At 46.1% G+C, this 23,452-nt stretch overlaps 1 protein-coding gene across 1 annotated transcript; it reads left to right on the forward strand.

Annotated features, from left to right (window-relative positions):
* Nucleotides 1-19,893: 19,893 nt before the first annotated feature.
* LOC146026581 (tRNA-specific adenosine-34 deaminase catalytic subunit ADAT2-like) lies at nucleotides 19,894-20,549 on the forward strand. The gene has a single exon (XM_083157371.1). The coding sequence runs from the start codon at nucleotides 19,937-19,939 to the stop codon at nucleotides 20,483-20,485; it is 549 nt and encodes a 182-aa protein (XP_083013497.1). The 5' UTR covers nucleotides 19,894-19,936; the 3' UTR covers nucleotides 20,486-20,549.
* Nucleotides 20,550-23,452: the final 2,903 nt, after the last annotated feature.

Raw genomic sequence — 23,452 nt, forward strand, 5'->3', positions numbered from 1 at the left:
GCAAAAATAGACGAAGCTTCTCAAATGGGGACGGCCAGCCTCTTCAGCCAATTTCGCAGCTTTGTGAGGAATATGATTTGGGTAATATCAGGAGATGTGGACAGGAGCTTTATTAATGACATCAGCCAATGATAGCTAATAGGGTATATTTGTATATTTCGAATTCATATGAAGGTATATGTCATTCTTCCATGCACATGCAGTATTTCATTATATTTGTTAATATAACTCTGCATAGCCTCCTAATGCCCAGAGGGACGGGCAGTCCATCAGCCACGGGTCCCCAGAGGTTTCCCCCACAGGGGGTTTTCCCTCTCCTGAGTGCTGAAGGATGATTCTTTGTGAGTCACGAGGCTACCACCAGCTTGGTCCTCCTATAGGGCACACAGATGTTAAATCAAAAGATAGATAGATAGATAGGTGGGTGGGTGGGTGGGTAGGTATATTGATAGATGGTAAATCATTAGATAGATATGTGGGTAGGTAGATAGATGGCAAATCATTAGCATAACCCAGCACAATACATAATTGTCAGTGTATACCGAGAACATATTATCATGCCCCTTTCCTTTTTTTATTAGGTGAGTGGTCTCCATGAAACCGATGAAGAAGTCCTAATATGCGACTACTGCAGGGTGACCGGGACCTGGACCCTTTAATGGGCTGCATGCTGGGACTTGTGGTTCTCCAAGTCCCGGTATGCGTTCCAGGCTTGCTGGGACTCATAGTTACACAGCAAAACCCAATGGTTTATTTCTATCTTTACACGGAATCAGCCCGGTGACCACAGCCCAGGGTCACCGGGGACAGCACCAGGCTTCAGTCTGGTCAGGTAAGTCCTGGAGGGGGGGACCCCTTTATTGGGGGGGTCCCCACTCACCCAGGACCCCTGGCCAGGCTGACTGGTTGATAGGGTGAATGCTTTGGCCGGCTGTGGCATTACCCTGCTGGCTGGTTGAGCCTGGGGCTGGTTCTTAAAATACGGGGGGACCGCTAGTCATTTTTCCCCCACATATTTTGGGAACCAGCCCCGGCCCTGGAGCCTGGGGCTGGTTTTAGAAAATTGGGGAACCCCTATTTGATGGGTTTCCTGATTTTTTTTATTACTGGCCCTGGCTCTTTCAGCCTGGTGCTGGTTACGGCGGTGGGGGGGGGGGGGGACCATTTTTTTTTAAATTAATTAATTAATTAATTTTTCTATTTTATTTTACACTGAAGCCTACACGGATCTGACTGATCTATGCAGGCTTCTGCCAAATACGACAGGAAAATAAAGTGTATTTTCCTGCCGTATTTATCCGGCCCTTCGTGGCCGTTTCACGCCAATTAGCAGCCGTATTTTCAATACGGCCGCTTAGTAAATCAGGAACCACCATTCTTTTGAATGGTGATTTCTGTCATATTCTATCAATGGTGTAATCATTCGTATTTGTAAATACATCAATACGAATACGAAAATTTACACACACATACAGTATGACCCGCACCAAATAATGTTTTGGGAATATATCCCTGTGGATGGATTTTTTCAAAAAGAAGAAACTTTTTATAAATATTATTTCTCTTGGTTTTAGGGTGCTCTCAACTGATTTAGCGTTTGACTAGTTCAGAAAAGAAACCACCTATACTAAGCCTTGACAAAGCTTATAGAGAGCGAAATGCGCATTGGCAGATCGCTGTAAACTGTTTGTTTGTTTGTACCAGTGTTTGCTTTATTAACTGTAAAATATTTACCTAATGTATTGTGGTTAGAGGTAGCGGGATAAGAGAGCGAGTACTAGCTGCAGGCAGCGTGAATAAACACGCTAGCACACGCAGTGTACTAGTGGGAATATACCCCCTGATTGTGAAGGCACAGTATTGCAACGGAGAATCACCACAGATCTCCGGCTGCTAACTGAGCGCACACGCTGATACGCGCGGCGAGTACAAAGGGAACAGTCCCTGACAGAGACTTCTGTACTCAAGCCGGCCACCTTACCCGCATATTTAACTTGCCCTAGGTGTATATATATAACTGAGAATTGGGTGTGAAGATACACACGGACGCACCCTAAATATCCACGTGTATACTACTGCCATAACTAAGTAACAGTGCCTGCTTCATGATACCAGAGCATATGCTATCTTAAGCCACTCAATTGCAGACACCCAGAACTGGCTATATCAGTACAAATCAGTGTTTGGAAGCTGCGTGTTTTTGAGTGGCCTAATATCTATAAAAATGCATGAGTAGTATGTAAAACCGCCTGCAGTATGAATAAACGGGAATCCCTCTGCACATTACAGTAAATAACTCCACCCGTTATAGCGGTAATTTAACGCACAGAGAAAGCCAGCACTAACTAACTAAGCTTGCTTCTGTGGCCGCAATATCTCGGATGGAATAGGAGACAACATTACCATGATTAAATACTGTATTTGAGTGATATGCAGAGCGTATACGCAGAAACACGCAATTAATACTGCGGGAACACTCCCAAACGGTGGGATTATTGGATTATACTAACTACTCTATCTGTCTTATCAGCTAGCCTGCAGATGCATATATAATAGATGACATACTGTGAATGTGTATAATCAGGCATCCCACATTGTAGATATATGCATCAAAGCATAACCACTAAACAGTGCTTGCTATAAGGTGCAATAATATAGGTGGACTTAAGCCATACTAGCGCAATATTTAAAACCAGCTATACCAGCACAATCAGTGTTTTAAAGTCACATATATATGAAAGCACACCTTATGGTCTGACACAGATACCCTGCATGCACATTGGCAACGCTATCTCTACATCAGTAGCGGAAACAGTAGTATTAAACCGTCGTAGCGGTAATTATATTTCCTTGTCAGGGTCCATGGGTCCCACAGGGGACATCAGGGTTGTAGGCGGATCCAGGGGGTCCGAGGCACCAATCAGCGAAGCTCTTAAAGGTTTTACCCAGCATGCCCGAGCCCTCTCCCCTACAGCCCCGCCTCCAGGCTACTGCCGCCAGTTTTTAGTTGGTGCCTGCAGGAAGCAGACGCACCAGTAATCAGCAGGAATCACCTCTTTGAGGTGATTCCAGAAGAAGCTTTTTATTTTTATTTTTAAAACTGCCGCTACGGCGGCAGAAGCCGCCTTGCGGCAGAGACGCTCCCCGCCGTCAGTGATTGACAGCGGAGTGAGCGTCTCCTTCACTCCTCCCGGCGCCGACCTCCTCAGAACATCTTGAGGCAGACGGCGGAGGCGACGTCAGCGCCTAGCACCGCCGGACGTCGCTCTCCTGACAGCGTGGCCGGACCAGGAGCAGGTAAGGCTTCCTAAGGAAGCACAAATCGCTGTCCTGCCGCGGCGCGCTGGGAGACGCCCGCGGTGGCTGGCGTGGGCACTCGCTTCGGCCAGGGATCCCACTAGACCACCGGGGACAGAGCAGCAGGCTGGGCCTGGGGGGACCCATTTTTAAGTAGCTCTTATGCTCCGGTGGGGGAAGTCCAGCAAGGGGAGGTGGCGCTTGGCCTGCAGTCCCTCCCCCAGCTTTGGCGCCAATCTCCTCGAGGTCTGCCGTCCATTAGCTGAAACTGTTTGTGCCCGCCCCCCCTCTCTTGGACCAGCGCCATTACAGCAGCACGCAGGTCTCCAGAGGTCGGGCACATCTCTCTCCCCTGTGAAACCGGCTACAGGCTAAGTAGTGCTTTTCACAGCCACCCTCATTCCCCCTTTGCTCTATAGAGTACTGTGGTTGATATAAGGGTGTGTTAGCTCATCTATATTGCTAATATAGTGTGTATGTGACTTTGTGCTAGTACTTCTTTTTCCTCTGTCAGTTTTTTCTCAAACTGTCCTCTTTATTTCTAAGTGAGGTTTTTACCTCAGAGGTCACATACTGTCAGTGGATCACTCTAGGTTCTCTCCACTGAGTTACCTACTGTGCACTGTATCCCCCCTATTGGGAGTGTGCTCACTATGTCCAAACGGGGGCGCAGCCAGACAGAATCTCCCTTGCTCTTGTCTTGCAGGAGCTGCGCTGCAGGTCTGTCTGAAATGGATGTCATCCAGGATGGGCTATGTGTCAATTGCTTTACTCCTCCTGACCATCCCCAGCCCTCAGGGGCACCCCAGCCACCATGGGCAGCCTTTCAACAGCTGTTGGGCACCCTGGTGGATCGTCTCCCTAATGCTGTAGCACCCCCTGTAGTACAGCCCCCCCCTCCATGGGTGGATGCTCTGTCGACCACGGTGCAGACCTTGCAGCAGACTACGGCAGCTATGCAGAAGCTACTGCCACATGCTGCACAACCCAGTAGATCCTTGATAAATCCGTTGCTACCGGTAACCAGGGATGGCTCTGATGACACAGAAGATGGCGGGGATGACCCCGATAATGCAGACCCTGATAATGGGGATGACATCATACCTGATGACGATCAGGATGACCCTATGCCTACTGATCCTCCCGCTTCTCAGGCTGAAACCCCTGACATAGCAGGCCTTATTTATGCTATCCGGGAGGTTCTTCTGTCAGATGCAGATGAACCTGAACCTACTGCTAAGACCAGGGATGTCTTCAAAAAGCAGAAGGTAGTCAAAGCCCAGTTCCCTCATTCTGATCATTTATCAGAAATCAGGAGAGATCAATGGGAGGCTTTGGGGAAGAGAGCCAACATATCTAAAAAGATGTTGGCTAGATACCCGCTACCTCCAGAGGATTGTACCCCTTGGGAAATCCCTCCCACAGTGGACGCGCACGTGTCCAGGCTGGTTAAACCGTCCGTGCTCCCGGTAGCCTCAGGGTCAGCCCTGAAGGACCAGACAGACAGGCGTCTGGAAAACGCTCTTAAGGCAGCCTTTTCTTATGCAGGGGCAGTTCAGAGGCCTACAATTGCAGCTACTTGGGCGGCAAAGGCCATTTCTCCTTGGTTACAAGTGATAGAGGATGAGTTGGCACCAGTCGCATCTGAGGATGCAAGGCTGTGTATGCAACACATCAAACATGCAGCAACATATATTATGGATGCTATGTCAGACGCCGGCACTCTAGCTGCCAGAGCCTCCACTAGTTCAGTGCTGGCACGCCGGATTATCTGGCTTCGGTCATGGAAGGCGGACCTAGAATCCAAAAGGACTCTGGAACTCTTACCCTTTAAAGGGGAAAACCTGTTTGGGGAGGAGTTAAATAAAATTGTGGCCTCCTTGGCGTCAGCTAAGACAGCCTGCCTCCCTACGGCTCTACCTCAAAGGCCTAGAACCCAGTCCTTTCGGCCCTTTCGCCCTCAAGGCAAGGCCAGAGGCCAGTCCTATACCAGACCCTCGCCCGCTCATAAGACTGGCAAACCCAAGCAGCCTTGGGCCGCCAGACAGGCTCCCCCCAAGGCCGACAAGCCTTCCGCATGACGGGGCCAGCCTCCCACAGGCGGACCCCCAAGTGGGAGGAAGACTCCTGTACTTCGCTCACCAGTGGCTATCCACTACAAAGGATGCCTGGGTGAGGGAGGTAGTGTCGCAGGGGTACGCCATATCCTTCTCAAAGCCCCCCCCAAGAAGGTTCTTTTGCACAGGCCTCCCGAGAGACCCATGCAAGGCAGAACACATGAGGATCATTCTACAGACCTTACTTCGGTCGCGGGTCATTGTTCCCGTGCCGGGGCACCAGAGAGGCCTCGGCTTCTACTCAACCCTGTTTCTGGTGCCCAAACCAAATGGAACGTTCCGTCCCATTTTAAACCTCAAAGCTCTGAACAAGGTGGTAAAAGTCACAAAGTTCAGGATGGAGACCTTGAGGACCATCATCCTGGCCCTAGAGGAGGGGGACTTCATGGTCTCTCTAGATATCAGAGACGCATACCTCCACATTCCCATCCTACCGGCCCACCAGAAGTATCTGCGCTTTGCTATTCTGAAGAGCCACTACCAGTTTCAGGCCCTCCCATTCGGCCTTGCAACAGCGCCAAGGATTTTTACAAAAGTGATGGCTATAATGGCAGAAATCCTACACAAGCAGGGGATCAGGGTCTTCCCCTACTTGGACGACCTGTTGATTGTAGCCAAGTCACCAGAGGTCCTAACATCCCACTTGCAGATAACGATCTCCACGTTACAGGCTCACGGGTGGCTCCTCAACTGGGAGAAATCTTCCACGATCCCCTCCCAGAGAATGTTGCATCTGGGAGCTTTACTGGACACCAGAGCCCTGCGTCTGTTTCTCCCAAACGACAAGGCCAGGGACTTAATACAGAGAATCCAGATCTTTGCTCAGAAACCAAGAGTCTCGGTTCACTGGGCCATGAAAATATTGGGGAGGATGGTGTCCACATTCGACATGGTCGAATGGGCCCAGTTCCACTCCCGTCTGCTCCAGGGCCTGATCCTGGCGAAATGGGATGGCCTACCACAACACGTCAAGTCGACGTTTCTATCTCTAACACAGGAGGTCAAAGACTCACTCCTGTGGTGGGAACAGATGGACCACCTAAACCAGGGGAGACTATTCTGGTTCAGAGAATGGATAGTACTAACCTCAGACGCCAGCCTGCGAGGCTGGGGGGCAGTAGTAGGATCCCGGTCCTTGCAAGGCGTCTGGACCGAACCAGAATCTCGATTATCCATCAATGTCTTAGAGATTCGAGCAGCCTACAATGCCCTTCTTCAGTCTCAGGATCTGTTGCAGGGAAAACCTGTTCAGATCAGGTCGGACAACGCCACGGCTGTGGCATACATAAACCTCCAGGGAGGAACACAAAGTGTCGCCGCCCTCCGGGAGGTCTCCAGGATTCTCACCTGGTCGGAAGAACATCTCCTAGCCCTGTCGGCAGTCTTCATCCCAGGAGTCCTGAACTGGGAGGCGGACTTTCTGAGCCGACAGGATATCCACCCGGGGGAGTGGTCCCTACACCCGGAAGTGTTTGTCAGTCTGACGCAAGTCTGGGGCACCCCAGATGTAGACCTCATGGCGTCCAGACACAACTTCAAAGTCCCATGCTTCGGAGCAAGGACCAGGGATCCTCAGGCCTACTTCACGGATGCCCTGTCCGTACCGTGGAAGTTTCATCTCCCATACGCGTTCCCTCCGATAAACATGATCCCCAGGGTGATCAGAAAGTTCAGGCAAGAAGGAGGAACCCTCCTTCTCATCGCGCCAGACTGGCCACGCAGACACTGGTACGTGGACCTACAACAACTGTCACACCAGCCCCCCTGGCCATTGCCTCTTCGTCAAGATCTGTTGAGTCAGGGGCCATGTCTTCATCCAGACCCTCAGCGCCTGTCTTTGACGGCGTGGCTCTTGAAATTGCCTTATTAAAGAGCAAAGGTTTTTCTGACAAGGTGGCTAGGACGATGATCCAGGCTCGCAAGCCAGCATCTTCAAAGATATACTACCGGACTTGGCATTCCTATTTTTCTTGGTGCAATTCTAATAAATATGACCCCAAGATTTTCAAAACAGCCAGGATATTGGCCTTCCTTCAAAATGGATTGGACTTAGGACTAAGATTGGCTTCTCTGAAGGTCCAAATCTCAGCCCTTTCAGTATGGTTTCAGAGAAAGATTGCATTCTTACCTGACATTCGCACATTTTTACAGGGAGTAGTACACATACAGCCTCCCTTTGTTCCTCCCACGAATCCATGGGACTTATCTTTAGTGCTTCAAGCTTTAACCAAACCACCGTTTGAACCACTATCATCAGTGGAGCTTAAATGGCTGACAGTCAAAACTGTCTTCCTCCTGGCCATTGCCTCAGCACGCAGGGTGTCGGATCTTTCCGCACTGTCGTGTAAATCACCCTTCCTGGTGTTCCACAGTGACAGGGCAGTGTTACGGACAAGGTCTTCTCATCTGCCCAAGGTGGTGACAAAATTCCATGTGAACCAGGAAATCGTGGTACCTGCATTCACCTCAGATGACCTTTCATCTGATGAAAAATTGCTTGATGTGGTCAGAGCTTTGACCATCTATATCGACCGCACTAAATCGGTCAGGAAATCAGAGTCCCTCTTTGTGTTATATGGCTTTCACAAGAAGGGTTGGCCAGCGGGTAAACAAACTATTGCCCGCTGGATCCGCATGGCTATACAACAGGCATATCTTCTGTCTAACAGGCCCATTCCAGTTGCTATCAGGGCACACTCTACTAGAGCGGTTGGGCCTTCATGGGCAGCAAGCAGGGGTGCTTCTGCCGAACAGCTGTGCAAGGCTGCAACGTGGTCATCCGTCCAGACATTTATTAAGTTCTACGCCTTTGACACGTTCGCCTCCCAGGATGCCTCCTTCGGTCGTCGGGTTCTGCTGACACCTCAGACAAATTCCCTCCCTTAATTACGGCTTGTGACATCCCCGATGTCCCCTGTGGGACCCATGGACCCTGACAAGGAAAAGGAGAGTTATGGTAGACCTACCTTTGTTAACTCCCTTTCCTTGAAGTCCATGGGAACCACAGGGCGCCCACCCTTTAAATTTGCCACTGAGGTTCACCTTTACGTGATGTTCTGATACTGTGACCTGTTCTGACCATTCCAGATGTATGTATGAGTTCTGGGCATATGTGTTCTCTGTCCTCTTCTCTTCTCCGCTTCCTGCTCTCGGCTTGTTACCAAAAACTGGCGGCAGTAGCCTGGAGGCGGGGCTGTAGGGGAGAGGGCCCGGGCATGCTGGGTAAAACCTTTAAGAGCTTCGCTGATTGGTGCCTCGGACCCCCTGGATCCACCTACAACCCCGATGTCCCCTGTGGTTCCCATGGACTTCAAGGAAAGGGAGTTAACAAAGGTAGGTCTACCATAACTCTCCTTATTCATACAGACTCAGCAGGCACACATGTACTGTAGCCCGTTTCTGTAGCCGCAATATTCTTGACGGGGAAATAAATAGCAGTGTTCTCATGAATTGCACAGTAGCTACTGTTACAAGTGTAGAATAATTACTTCTGAAGGCAACAGTGTCCTTTAGCAACAATAATAGTTGGGAATACATATAAACCCACACACTCAGTGACTATATACCCCTGACCACACAAGTACTCACGGGTACAATACCACTGATAGTTATCACCAAACTATCAGAGCAAACCTGATTAAAACAACAGTTTACAGATTTTAATCTTCTTATTTTCTTTTCTTATCTATATTCATTACTTTATTTTAATACTTCGCTATCAATATCCCTGCCACAGGGACTCATTATACCAGGTCACCAGACAATTAATAATATTGACCAAATGGAATAATAAATGATGGCCTTTTACCTTTAATTGCATACCAATAAAGAACATGTACTAATTTTTATGTCCCATGGGACAATGTGGATGAGGAGTGCATCCCAGTGAAAACTGATTTCTTTCTTTCTTTTTCTGAATACGAAAATTTGTATTTTTGGCATAGTAAATCATATGAAAATACGATTTTTTTCCACAAATTCATCTTAGTAAATTTCCCCCTATGCATCAAGGCCATTGATATTTTAATGTGTATAAAGAACTCGCAAGAGTTGACGATAAGTGTTTGGTGTTTTTTGGATCCCTGTGTTGGCTGACTGGCACCCTCCATCCCCAGGACCCTATGGTGGACCAATTTTCAGAGTTGGACCCTGCATTCACTGAGAAAAGGAGCTCTGAGAGCGTGTGAGCAGTTTATGCCTGGGATTCTATGTGTTTATGCCTTTTAAATCGTCAACTCTTGTGAGTTCTTTATACACATTAAAAAATCTAACTGTTTTAAAATACTACACTATGATGTTTTTTTTTGTTGTGCACCCTTATTGTGAGTCCCAACATTTGGGGGACAAAGGGTATTTTTGGTACTTGTGAGTTATCTGGACGCCCGATTTTTTGATTGTATGCCTTAAGTTAAGGCATACAATCAGATACGATGCGATGCGATATCGCATCGCATCGCATCGCATGCGACCATCGGATGCGATGACCCGATTTTTCCATAGGAATCAATGTTAAAATGATTCCTATGGAAAAAGGGGTCCTTTTCATACCCCTACTATCCAAGTGGGCATGGAGTTGGATATAAACCTGTGGCGAGCGTAGCGAGCCACCGAGCCCGAAGCGTGGCGAGCGAAGCGAGCCCCGCGAGGGGACGGTATTCCGTGTCCCCTCGCGGGGCTCGCTACGCTCGCCACGCTTCGGGCTCGGTGGCTCGCTACGCTCGCCACAGGTTTATATCCAACTCCATGCCCACTTGGATAGTAGGGGTATGAAAAGGACCCCTTTTTCCCATTGAATTCCATGTTAAAATGGACTCAGTCCATTTTAACATTGATTCCTATGGAAAAATCGGGTCATCGCATCGCATCGCATCGCATCGCATCCGATGGTCGCATGCGATGCGATGCGATGTGCCCGATCCGACCCGATTTTGAAATCGGGCGTCCGGATAACTCACAAGTACCGTATTTTTGTATCCTTTCAGCTTGAATCCCTTTGACACTGGAAATTCAACCTGCTTACACCAAGTTATGTATTATTATTAATGTATCACTTAAGCCCCTTTCACATTGCAGTTTTAACACAGCAAATTGCCGATTTTTAACTGCTTTAAAACGGTACCAGCTGCAATATGAAAGCTCCACAATCAATTTACCGGTTACAAAATACCGGTATTTTGAAACGTGTTAAAAGCAGGATCCTACACGTTTCTGAACCGTTTTCCCTGCAATCTGAACAGCTCAGAAACGGTATTTGCTACAAATGATAACCACATATTATCCCCGCCCACAAGCAGGAAAAAAACTTTTAAAATGACATTGTATGGCTTTCTATGGGTGAAACGGGTTCAATCTGAAGGTACAAAAATGGTATTAAAACTGCAATATACCTTTACAACATGTAATATGAAAGGGGTTTAACTGGCTTTTGACCCATTTAAAAAAACGTTTACAAAAACGAGTTGAAAGCAGGTTTTTGCAATGTGAAACCAGCTTGAGTGGTGTATTATTCTATGGGAACATACCAAAGTAGCGCTGTTTGGTAAACAACTCACTTTTGACCTTTGTTCTATTTCTGGTGTTCCGACAAAAAAACACGTTTTACCTACTGCTGCATGCCTTTTGATGCGCTATATCTCATACTATTCTTTCAAATTGCTAAAAGACTGTGTATCAAGGCCACAGCCATATCACCTGTTTGCATCCCTGCTTAAACTCTGCCTATTGTTGTTGGTTGCTAAGGACTGTGCATCAAGGCTGCAACCATACCACCTCAATGCATACCTGCTTGAACTCTGCTTATTAATGTTGGCTGCTTAAAGACTGTGTATCAAGGCCGCAGCCATTTTACCAGCTTGCATCCCTGCATGAAAAGTGCTTATACCTGTTGGTTGCTCAGTGACTGCATCTATAAAAGCCCGCAACCCTGTTACCTGCTTATCTCAAGTGTACCCACATAATTATTACTTAGCCCTTTTGGTTGTTATAGATTGTACAGTCTATTTACTGTATTGTAATGATTATTGTGTTTTTCTTTGTAATTTTTGTGCTGTTAATTTCGTGGTAATTATTATTTGTTCTAAAAATTTCAACCTTAAAGTGCATTATAGTAAAATAAAATCTAGTTGTACTTTATATGAAATGTCAGTCTGTGTCTGCTATCAAAGGGGAGAAATTACACTTGCTTCTCTGTCAAGGTGTGCTTGCAACAAAGGAAAATATGACTTGACAGAAGACAAAGAAACTTTGTGTCAACCGGTTTCAAGCACATCTCAAGTACCTGGGTATTACATTCTCTTCACATGCAGTACGCGCCGTGGGTGTGGGGATGCGTGGCTGATGTAATTATGTCAGCCGTCCGCTGCATTACTGGGAGTGCTTAGCGATCAGTGTGTGCAGTGTATTCTGTTTGCCGCGGCTTCTTATCCACCTCTCCCTCTTGTGATGCATTCCTTGTTACACTGGAGGCTCCGCTGGAGGAGGAAGAACTTGGCGATGTGTAGAGACTTTGGCAGTGGAGTGACTGGCTCACTGTCTAGCAACCCCCCCTTATCAGTGCCCCCCCCCCCCCCCCCCGTAGTTATGGCCCTGACCAGGGGATAAGGAACCTTTGGTACTCCATCCCTGGTTTAAACTAACTTTGATTTATGCAATGAACTCGCTTACTAAATACGCTTTTAAAAAACTTATTACAATTTGAAAAAAAAAATCTAATATGCATACTAACAAGACTTATTACTACAGTATTCAACAGTAATCATAATTGTAGTGTATTTCTATGAGGGTTTTTCTATTTACCTAAGTTACAAACTTATTGGTGCACAGCTTGTTTCCTTTATTTGTATGGTCTCCAGAGTTTATTAACTGGCTAATATTCTACAGCAGCTATTCCTGGATCTGGTTGATCTTGGAAGAGTTACTGTTTTCTATTAACAAAAACACTGGAGTACTTTTTCCTTGGAAGTAGTGAAAGCTTACATTAACAAAAGCTCCTATTTTTCCAAGTTTTAATGCAGCATAAAGCTACTAATGGCTGTTACTAATGTCAGCTATTGAGGCAAATATACAGTAGCACTGTTGTTCTATTCAATTATGACTCTCCTGTGATGGATCTATTTTATTTAGCACTAGCCTTCACATTACAGAGTTCATCTAGCACATTCCTTACATTACTGGTTTCCTCCAAGGTAACAGTCTTTATAGTGCTTGGTATTTTAGCTGTACTTCAGGCTATTTACCTCTCTGTATTTTTGGGAAGCGGTCAACTAATAGACTGCACTTAGGTCTACAGTCATTAGGTCGACCCCACTAGGTCGACTGGCAGGAAGGTCGACCTGACTTAAGGTCGACATGGGCCAAGGTCGACATGACTTAAGGTCGAATTTGCATAAAGGTCGACATGAGGAAGGTCGACTGGTCATATGGTCGACATGGGTTTTTCACTGTTTTTTGAGCCGACATGTGCCGACAGGCGGTATTTCATGCCCTACCATCCACTAGGGCATGGAGGAGGTTATTAAAGCTGTGGCGAGCGAAGCGAGCCACCGTGCCCGAAGCATTGCGAGCGAAGCGAGGGTCCGATTCTCATTGCTAACTGTGTCCATGTCGACTGTGTCGACATTTGGGTCAAAAAACAGTGAAAAACCCATGTCGACCTTATGACCAGTCGACCTTCCTCATGTCGACCTTTATGCAAATTCGACCTTAAGTCATGTCGACCTTCCTGCCAGTCGACCTAGTGGGGTCGACCTAATGACTATAGACCTAAGTTCATTCTAATAGATGATCCACACCCGTATTTTTATGGGCGTTTTAACTCTTTCAATCTGGCATTTACTTTAGAATGAGAATTTCTACCTGTATTGATCTGTTCTCTGGAGTAGCTGTGTCTTGGGTAACATCAAATCAGGGTTGCCTACCCTCCCGGAATGGCCGGAATGGTCCTGGAAATCAGGTCCCCCTCCCAGCCCCGGAAAGAGGAGCGAGCCTCCAGGAATGCTGGTCTCCTTCGTTGGGGATCCATCGGACCAAATGACGCACATCGAGTCATTGTAGCCCTGCCCCCCGTCGCACAATGCCTGAAATACCGGCAGTGCATGATGGAGGGTGTGGCCAAAAGGACGCGATCGTGCTGGCTATGCCCCCAAACTGTAGCCCGCTTCCCATCCCTTTCTTATCCCTTCAGCTGTCCTGCCCATCTGCCTGAAGGAACTGGCTGCCCTCTCCCGGAGAGTTTCAGACTCGCTGGGCCGTTTGTTTCAGAGGTGGTGGACGGTACGGACAGGAGGCTGGAGCAGGGGAATGTCGAAATGTTTTATGGGCATCCCCATGAAAATGCTGGGTGTTCCCCTGGGAACCCAGGTTGGTCAATGCTTGCTCGGGGCAGGCGGCTGACATCACATGACGTCAGCGCCCACCCTCTTTTCGGAGATCTGCTTAAAAAGTCAGTTTAGACTGACCTTTATTACCAAAGGGAAGAGAAATCATTCGATGGTCAGCGACCATCAAATTAACTCTCCTCCCTTCAGCCGCATGCGAGGTGGTGTGTTCTCGTACAAAACCCCTTGCATGATAGCGAGGGGTTGCGGTGGCCTGGATGGCAGTCGTTTGGTGGGGTGGCGGGCGGCACTGACCTGTTTGCTAGGACTCGCAGATATGAATCAGACCCATTGTTTATTGACAAAAATACATTCGGCTAGTCAACCTAATTCAAAGCCTGCCAGTCCACATCAGTAAGGATACAGTCACTACACGCATATACTGTAAAGTATATAGACAATAAAACTCATATAACTACAAACATCCAACTCCAATTCTGATGACTGAAATAGGACTGCTGGGACCCACATGGGCCTGTGGTGTCCCCTCATTCACACCTCCATCACCTAAACTGAATATACAGATGGAGCCGGGCTCATCCTTGGCCGGCGCTCGCCAGATCCCTTTTACTGGCGAGCGCCGGTGATGGAGACTGGGACGCGCATGAGTCTCACGCGCACGCGCCTCCCAATATCACGGTGGCTGGGCAGCGTCTCCCTGCCTGTCTCCGCTTCAGGGAGACGCTGCCAAGTTCGGGGGTCGGGGCGGCGAGGGGGACCGGTGGCAACAGCGGGGGAAGCAGCGGGGACCCCCGCCAAGCTCCATTGCCACGGGGTGCGCGAGCATCTTGTGCGCGCGTATCCCTGGCAGTAGCCGGCCGCTGGTGGGGGATGGCGGTAGAATCCCCTGCAAGGATGAGCCCAGGTCCATCTGTATATGTATTAAAATGTAAACAGACCCAGAGTCATAAGCATTTCTGCCTTAAGATCAACCTATTGAACATGTATTCTTGAGCTCTACAGTATCATTTAAACCATACAAAAATCAAATGGCCCTCCCAGCCCCTCAGAAAGGTGTGCAAGCCACCCACAAGCACCGGACCCTCTGCATTCTCCCCTCCCCTCCTCCGGTTACACATCACCAATCTGTGGCTCTTTGAGGAGGAGTTGGGGCTAAAATAAAGCACATTGCTAAATTTTGTGTAATTTTAGCACCTTCCCCTCCTCAGAGACCCACTAATTGTGGTATTTGTTATGGGGGTGGGGATTACTGGCATCAGGCTCAGTCCCCGCTCCCCTGAAGTTCTACTAAGTGACTCATCTCCGTGCTTCTCCCAGAGAAGGGGAAATTATTGGGGAAGGTGGTACTTGGCTACCGTCTTCTGGACAGTCGCCACGGTACACCCAGGTGTAAGACTCACAGAGGTCACCAGTAGGTCTTTGTGCTGACAGGGACTGGGCGGGGACAGACAGGGGACAGCAGAAGCGGAACGCTTGGGGCGGGTGGCTGACATTGCATGACATCAGCACCTGCCCCTTATTTGGGTTATACAACAAGAGGGTCCACACTGAGGGTGTGGGCCCCGGGAGCGCGTGGTGTGAGTGGCTTAATCAATTGGGGCAGCTGCTTCAAGGGGAGGGTCAGTCCCCACAATTGGAAAAAAGCAAACAAAACAACAAAGATTGGAAGCAGCGCTCACAGTAAATTATTGAGAGTGAATCAATTAATAAAAGTTGAAATATTTATTAAATCATGTATTGGTATATATTTTTCATAAAATTCATGTGCATATACACATTTAAAGTGCAAAAAATGGTGATCACATTAAAACACAAAAAAAAATGTTTATAAAAAAAGAAGAAAAATTGGGTTATTAAATAATTTTTTTTTAATAACCCAATTTTTCTTCTTTTTTTATAAATATTTTTTTTTGTGTTTTAATGTGATCACCATTTTTTGCTCTTTAAATGTGTATATGCACATGAATTTTATGAAAAATTTATACCAATACATGATTTAATAAATATTTCAACTTTTATTAATTGATTCACTATCAATAATTTACTGTGAGCGCTGTTTCCAATCTTTGTTGTTTTGTTTCCCTTATTTGGGGCAGGTGCCCTGTCAAAAAAGCATCATTAAATGATAAGCTACTAATGTTAATTGCTAATTTTTAACCAATTGAAATCTAGCAGCAGTTGCCCTGTGACTGGTCTTTTTTTTTTATTATTTCTTTATTGATTTTTCATTATAAGACATTATACCATACATTTGACCCCCCCAATATATAAAAACAGTTGCTTAGATACATTAGCATCCTACAAAGTATTAGCAAGGGTCATCAAAGGACAATAACAATACACACATACCCACAAAGACAAACAGCGCCAGCAACAATTACCCTACGCCCACTATAAGGAAGAGAGAAACAAACAAAAAATTTGTTTACCCCTTCTCATCTACCACTCTATGTACTTTCCATAGTTCTCATCCAGCAGATAATTCGCTCTTCAATAGCCAGTTCACAAATAATCCTAGGTTCCTCCATTTCACTCAGACTTTGTGTATCGTTGTTGTCTTACCTTCTTTATGTCTTAATTGAGATCTGGCTACGGAGGAAATGGACAACAGGTCCTCACTCGAAGTTATTCACAATAATATTCACGATAATATTCCTCGAAGGAAGAACATTCAGATATGGCAAACAAAGACAGTTGTGATTTCATAGCGTGTTATAATTTTGTGCATATTTGCATATAAATCTACTATTTTTCAGTGTAGAATCACACGTACCCCATATATATACTTCTACATGCATGTTACGACTTTGTGCCTAGTTACCTCTTTATACATGTTCATATAACGTAGAACCGTGCAAACCAGTGAGTATCCAATAGCACTCGCAGAGTATAAATGACAGAGGTTGTTCCCCTCAGCTAAGAGTCGTCTATATAGGACGCTCCTTTATAGTATGAAGAGTGAAACCATCTCCCCCAAATTAAGTAAATTTTTTTTATATTATTCCTTAAGAGAGAGACTTCCCTCTCGTGATCAAAAATCATATTAACCATGTTTATCCATTCCATTATATCTGGCGCATTCTTTGCCATCCAGGACCTAGCAATACACATTTTAGCTATTGAACCAAGATTAATGGCCAGTTGCCTTAATTCTGGAGAATTCCCTGGATTATGCCAAATGCCCAATATCAGGGCCTTAGGCTCTATCTCCTGATTTGGGATTCCCAATTCTAATAGGGTGTCTCCTATGTCCTGCCAAAATTTCTGCACAAACTTACACTGCCACACTAGGTGCCAGAAGCCACAACCCCCTTCTTTGCATTTTGGGCAGGAATCACCATTTTCTCATGAGAACCTATTGATCTTTATGGGTGTAAAATAAATGCGGTGTAAGATATTATATTGTATTTGCTGCACCCTTACTGAGGCGGTTGCCGACCCGGGTATTCTAAGAGCCTTTTCCCATTCATCTTGGGTTAGTTCTGGGATATCCACAGTCCATTTTTCAAGGAGTTCATCTAGCTGATATTTTTGTGCTAGAGTGGATATAAATTTGTAGCACTTAGAGGTACATTTAGTAGTGCCTAGTTTCCTTATAAACTTTTTTATTGGGTTATCTTTAATTGATATGGGAGGCTCCTGCATATGCTTCTCAATAGCACTTCTCAGTTGCAAGTACCGAAAGAACATATTATTAGGCAAATCAAACTCTTCTCGTAGTTGTGAAAACGGTTTAATTCTGTTTTGAGTTGTTATGTGCCCCATGTTTTTTATTCCAAAAACTGACCAGACAGCAGCTTCTTGCTGTTTTTCTAGTTCCATAAAGGAGGTTAACGAAGAGAAATTCACTTCTGGGTCTGTGTCCCTATAGTCCATTTCCTTACTCAACCATTTCCATATTTTAATCGCTTGATTAAGTATCTGAGGGTGATTTTTACGGCACCTATTAGTAAGAATGGCTTGCAGAGGGGAATGGCCAGGGGTGGCCTTATTGACTAGATTTAATAGCTCAGGGGATTGAGCCTGTTCATTAATCCATTCTCAAAGATGCACTAATTGCGAAGCCGCATAGTACATCTTAAAGTTTGGAAGAGCGAGTCCACCCTGATCTCTTGGTTTCATTAAAGTCGTAAGTTTGATTCTGGGGATTTTATTTTTCCAGATAAAAGAAATTAGCACTCCGTTTAGCTTTCTGAAAATCGTGTCACTAATGTAAATTGGAGAGTGTTGTAAGAGATAGAGTAATTTTGGTAGTATTAACATTTTAATAAGATTGACCCTACCTATGATCGTCAAGGGTAGTTTGAGCCAGTTTTTACATTTGGATCTAATTTGCTCTATAACGGGAAGAATATTATATGTTATAAATTCAGTTGCCTCTTTCGCAATCACTACTCCCAGATAATCAAATTTTTCCACTCTGGGAATAGCCACCTCATCTCCACTGCCCCAGGACAAATCAGTTAACTTTTCATCTATCAGCAGTTGGGATTTTTCTTTATTTATTGTTAATCCTGAGTATAAACCGAACTCATTTAGATTATTCAAACTATAGGGAGATCTACTTTATAGTTGACCAATCCCACCAGAAGATCGTCTGCATAGAGAGAGACGAGGTTGCCCATCCCAACAGACCCTTGTTTTTCGCAAAGTATCTTTCTGAGTTTACAAGCTAATGGCTCAATAGCCATTGCAAACAGTGTGGGGGATAATGGGCAACCCTGTCTCGTCCCTCGATGAATGGGGAATGGGTCAGAGACATAGCCATTTATGGTGATTCTAGCACACGGGTTTTGGTATATGGAGAAGATCCGTTTAATAAAACAGGGTCCGAGGCCAAATGCCTCCAGGGTACTACCTAAGTATGACCACTCGAGGGTGTCAAACGCCTTATTAGCATCAAAGGAGGCCAATGCTACATCTCTACCCATAATTTTTTCGGTTTGTAGGAAGGTAAACATAGGAAGGTAAACATTAATATTAATAGCCGTTGATTTACCCTTCCTAAAACCGGTCTGATCAGCGTGGATAATTTTATCTATTACAGTGCTCAGTCTATTAGCTAAGACCATGGCATATAATTTGGCATCCGTTGTCAATAGAGATATAGGTCTATACGAGTCTGCCCTTAGAGGGTCTTTGCCCTTTTTCAGAATAACCGTAATGACCGCTTCTGTCATAGATTGTGTAAGAGTACCCTCTTTTTCCATTTCTTGAAAGAAATATAGAAGCCTCGGGACTAAAGTAGCGCCGAGCGTTCTATAAATCTCTGCCGGTAACCCGTCTATGCCAGGCGCTTTGGCAAGTGATAGGTCCTTTATGGCCCCTTCTACTTCCCCCAACCTAATCGGGGATTCTAGGAATTCCCTGTCTTCAGGGGATAGGGTAGGAAGGTCAATGTTATTTAAATAGCTTCTACATTCACTATCCCCCTTTGTGGTTTTGGATTTATAAATTTCCCTATAATAATTCACAAAAACTTCAGCTAATCTTGGTGTTTCGCTGATGGTTTCCCCCGAGGGTGAGCAAATTTTTGTGATTATATTCAGGGGTTCTTCTGCTCTGGCAATATATGCCATCAATTTACCTGCCTTATCGGAGTTTATATATCTTTTATGAGATTCCTTTAATAACCTATATTTTGCCATATCTTGGAGGTGCGTCACCCATGCTCGTTTAGCGTTCAGCCACTCCAATTTACTAGGTTCTGAATGTTGTTGTAAATAAGCTTGTTCAAGTTTTACCATAGTCCCCTCTAATGCTAGTGATGTTTTTTGGAATGTATCTTTTGCATAGGCTACTTTCTTAATCAAGGTGCCCCGTAAATAAGCTTTAAAAGCTTCCCAGACCATACCAGACTTTGCAGAATTAATATTAGTGCCAAAAAAACCATCAATTTCCATATTTAAGTCAGTTAGGCTACCGAGCCAAGATAACCACACTGGTTGAAACCTCCAATACTGATAACCTCGGCAGGGTTCAGGATCAAGCTGTACAACTATGGGGGAATGGTCGGAGATGCCTCTTGCTTTGTATTCGATTGAAGAGATTTTGTTAAGTAGGGCTCTAGATGTAAATATCATGTTGATCCTGGAAAAGTTATTATAAGTAGGGGAATAACATGAAAATTTACGACAGTCACACACGATTCCTCCCTGCAAACAGTGCTTTTTACTGCACAAGAAAATGGACCATAAATGTTGCCCAAAGGATCAACCAGAGATGACTGATGAGATGAAGAGTTGGATGGACAACGCTTTTCAAATGGCTCAGGATGCCTTGGATAATGGCGAAGTACCTGTTGGGTGCCTCATGGTTCATGACAAGCAGATTGTGGGACAAGGGAGAAATGAAGTAAATGAAACAAAGAATGCTACACGCCATGCAGAAATGGTGGCTATTGACCAGGTATTGGATTGGTGCAGAAAGAATGGGAAGAACTCGGTGCAGGTGTTTGAAAACACAGTTTTATATGTAACAGTGGAACCATGCATCATGTGTGCTGGGGCTCTGCGTCTACTCCAAATCCCTTTGGTAGTATACGGATGCAACAACGAGCGGTTTGGTGGGTGTGGATCAGTTTTGGATGTAGCTGGAACAAATATTCCAAATACAGGAGCACAGTTCAAGAGCATAGGTGGATACAAAGCTGACCAATCTGTGATGATGCTTAAAAACTTCTATAAGCAAGAAAATCCTTATGCTCCAAAGTCAAAAGTTCGCAAAAAAGAATGAACTGCAAAAACTTTCGTATGGCAAGTGTGAGAAACAGGGACTTTTCCACAAAGTTTTTCCACATTGCTGTTCAATGCATTCAACTAATTGCTGTTTCATTGTGAATTACAGGGAAATAAAATGAGTACCATAATGAAATGATTAAAAAAAAAAAAAAAAAAATTAAAATGTACTCCTTTTTGGGAACTTTTCTCTCCAAATCTCGTGCCAACCCATCTCCGCAGTAAATTTAGCAAGGGAGCTTCCCCCCAGTGGGGTAGACTTTCTAGGACACCAAATGTCCAGTCCATAATTCATAACCATATTAAAGTCCCCCAAGCATATTAGGGGGCTATCTGGTCTAGCAGCAACAAACTCGAGGGCTGCTCTTAATACATCAAAACTAAATGGGGGCGGGAAGTAAACCGAAAGCAAGGAGAATCTAGTTGTACCAATTATTCCTTTCAAAAACAAATAGCGACCATTTGGATCAATCTCTGCAGCCAGGTGCTCATAGACCACCGACCTTTTTATAATTATTGACACACCACGAGAGGCCGACGTGAACGGTGCATGATACATTCGTGCGATCCACAGTCGTTTTAAGGAAGTTTTTCCCCACAAAGGTGAGTCTCCTGTAAGCAAATCACGTCGGCCTCCAGGGTCTTACAATAACCAAGGACTAGGGACCGTTTGATTTTGTTATTCAAGCCCCGTACATTCCATGTCACAATCTTAATCATGATAATAATTCATTTCCATGTTTCGGCAAGCTCCCCATACTAAGGGTCCACGCCCCTTATTCAGCCCATTATAGGTGATTATAGATCGATAGTAATTAGACCTAAAAGATGTGTTTATAATAATAGGTATCTTACGGATGCACTTTAAGGAAGAGCATCTTCCCTCCCATCTATTGGGGTAATTTTTTACATTATTTTGATCTAGAGCTGTGAGAACAAGTAAATAGCGAGATAGGGGCATATTTCTGCAGACACACACAAAGTAAAAACAAACAACATTTAACATGTACCCCCCCTCCACCCCCCTCCCTGTATAACCTACCCCATTAGGCATACCTGTAACCAAACCCACCAATTGCACCCCTACGTACACTCTTACGCTTGGGGACCTTTACTTAATGACCACATCAAGCACGGCAGGGAGCCCCGACACTAATAATACAAGTTGTATGAACAGGAGTATACATATCCACACAGTACACAGATTATGTTTTATCAAGGCTATTATGCCTCAAATTCTCCCACCACCCTAAACTCCATCTTGGACCCTTTCGGGCTTTTGTCCCGATACACAGAATATTTTTATGGCTCTTCACATATATCGTAAGAGTTATCCATGTCTATTGGCTGCCAATTGACTTCGGCCAGGGTAGAATTTGTCCAGCCACATCGCTGCCTCTGACGCGGTGGCTGTGACTGGTCTTAAGAATAAACAAGACTCAATTTCACTGAGCACTATGGGAAAGAGCTACGTACATAAAAACAAAATGCAGAAAAGACCATCCAGATCAAAGCATCTCTACTCCACTGGCCCTACATTACCAATAATAGCCCTATGTTGGCTAATATATTCATGTGTTTGTAAACTGAGAGCCAACTCACCTGTAGACATCCTGAGACCTTCCAATATGGCACTGCAAGCAGGGCCGGTGCAAGGCACCAGAGCTCCCCAGGCTCACCCGCTCCGTTGGGGGTGATGCGGCTGTACCTCCGTGGGGGTGTGTGTGTGTGTGTGTGTGTGTGATGCAGCCATCACTCTGTTGCTCCATGCAGGGGGGGCGGGATGCAGGTGATGCAGCCGCCGCTCCTTGCTCATGCGGGGGGGGGGGAGGTGCAAGGTGAGGTGATGCAGTGTGCGGACATTGCTCCACGGGGGGGGGGGGGAATCGGCACTCACCTCCATCCAGGCGGCCGGGTGTACACCCGCTCCACCAGGGAGGAGGGGGGTGATGCAACTGCCGCTGCATCGCTCCACATGGGGGGGATGGTGCCGGGTGATGTGGCGTGGGCCCCACCGCATCGCTCGTGGGGGTCTCGGGTGAGGGGGGGTGGAGTTGCCGTTCACCTCCATCGGGGGGATGACCTCCTGCTCCTTTCTTCCGCCCTTCAGTGGCCGGCGCCCTAGGCTAATGCCTAGAGCTGCCTAGTTGTGGCGCCGGCCCTGACTGCAAGGATCATCATCCCTCCAGCGACTGATCCCATTCATGTCTCTCAGAACAGTGATATGCATAATGGTACTTGTTTCCTAGCACGGTGCCCATCGGGTCCCATCGCATACCTTAAGTCAAGGTATGCGATGGGACCCGATCGACCCGATTTCGGGCTTTTTTACAGCTTTCCCGACAATTGTAAAATCCGGTCCATCACATGCCATTATAATGGCATGCGATGCGACCAATGAGATGGACCCGATTTTACATAGGAACTAATGTTAAATGGCTATACCCACCCTGATGGGTAATTTGTATGTCAAATGCCCCCCCCCATTGTTAACGCCACCCCGATGAACGCCAACCCGAAGCGTGGCGAGCGCAGCGGTACGCGTCCTATGACCTTTTCATACCCTCACTGTCCATGTCGGTGTGGAGTTGATGCTATATAGTGTGGCGAGCTGATGTGGATAGTGGGGGTATGAAAAGGTCGGAGGACGCATACCGCTGCCCCTCGCGGGCTCGCTGCGCTCGCCACGCTTCGAGTTGCCGTTCATCGTGGGGTGGCGTTAACAATGGGGGGGCATTTGACATATAACTAACCATTAGGGTGGGTATACAATTAAAAATGGGGTCTGGGGGCCATTTAACATTGGGTCCAATGTAAAATCGGGTCTCAGGGACCATTTTACATTGGTTCCAATGTAAAAATCGGGGCGATCGCATCGCATGCGATTTGGTTGCATGCGATGCGATCGACCCGATTTTTCAGACCCGATGGCTTACAATTAGAATCAGTGGCACCGTGCTAGGAA

This window comes from Crinia signifera, chromosome 1 (genome assembly GCF_055691185.1).
Source record: "Crinia signifera chromosome 1, ASM5569118v1, whole genome shotgun sequence".
NCBI classification, from domain to species: domain Eukaryota; kingdom Metazoa; phylum Chordata; class Amphibia; order Anura; family Myobatrachidae; genus Crinia; species Crinia signifera.